The sequence below is a fragment of the Morus notabilis genome, unplaced genomic scaffold (genome assembly GCF_000414095.1).
Source record: "Morus notabilis unplaced genomic scaffold, ASM41409v2 Scaffold302, whole genome shotgun sequence".
Classification (NCBI taxonomy): domain Eukaryota; kingdom Viridiplantae; phylum Streptophyta; class Magnoliopsida; order Rosales; family Moraceae; genus Morus; species Morus notabilis.
The window spans coordinates 23,115-23,761 of NW_010364886.1; the positions used below are offsets into that span (position 1 = coordinate 23,115).

Genomic DNA, 647 nt, shown 5'->3' on the forward strand with positions numbered 1-647 from the left:
CACCCTGCAGGCTCTGAAGAAGAACTTGAGAGAGAAATTCCAGAAATGGGTTCGGAAAGGACGTAATAAGAGCATCAAGGAAACCTACTCAATATGCGGGTTTCCTTGGGCCTTCCAGGTATGTCATAGAGTTATATGCATAATTTTTCATGACCTTATAGTAAATAATACCATAATTGGTTTACTAGACTTAAAAAAATTGGTTTAATGCAGGTTTGGGCATTCGAAACATTTCCAACCATCGGCGCCACGTTTGCAAAGATGGTTGAGGGACGTCTTCCCAAAATCCTCAAATAGGAGGCACGCCGGGTTTCATTGGTTGAGGTTAGACATATAGACGACCTCATGCACAGTGGCGAGGTAAGGGTTTAAATACAATATTTTTATAGGTGTAAATTTTACAAAATAGGCATATTTGTTTTTTTTTTTACAATATGTTTCCACCTAAACAATCATTGAATATATGTTCTTTTAATATACATAGAATGGTCATACCAATTCTTTATCCCACTGAGGAGGAAATGAATAGTATGTGCATGAGGTTGTATATGCCTTATGCCGACCAAGAAGATCCTGAGATTGACCAGCTTGCATCATTTTTAGACTCTGGTGCAAGAATGGTCCATGTCCCGCAATCGAAGCCTCCG

At 39.1% G+C, this 647-nt stretch overlaps 1 protein-coding gene across 1 annotated transcript in view; it reads left to right on the forward strand.

Moving 5' to 3' along the window:
- Nucleotides 1-485: 485 nt before the first annotated feature.
- The window catches only part of LOC112093314 (protein TsetseEP-like), a 663-nt gene continuing 501 nt past the window's right edge, over nt 486-647 (forward strand). Inside the window, exon 1 of the mRNA XM_024171494.1 lies at nt 486-631. Within this exon, the coding sequence (XP_024027262.1) occupies nt 486-631 (146 nt within the window). The remainder of the gene's footprint in view (nt 632-647) is intronic.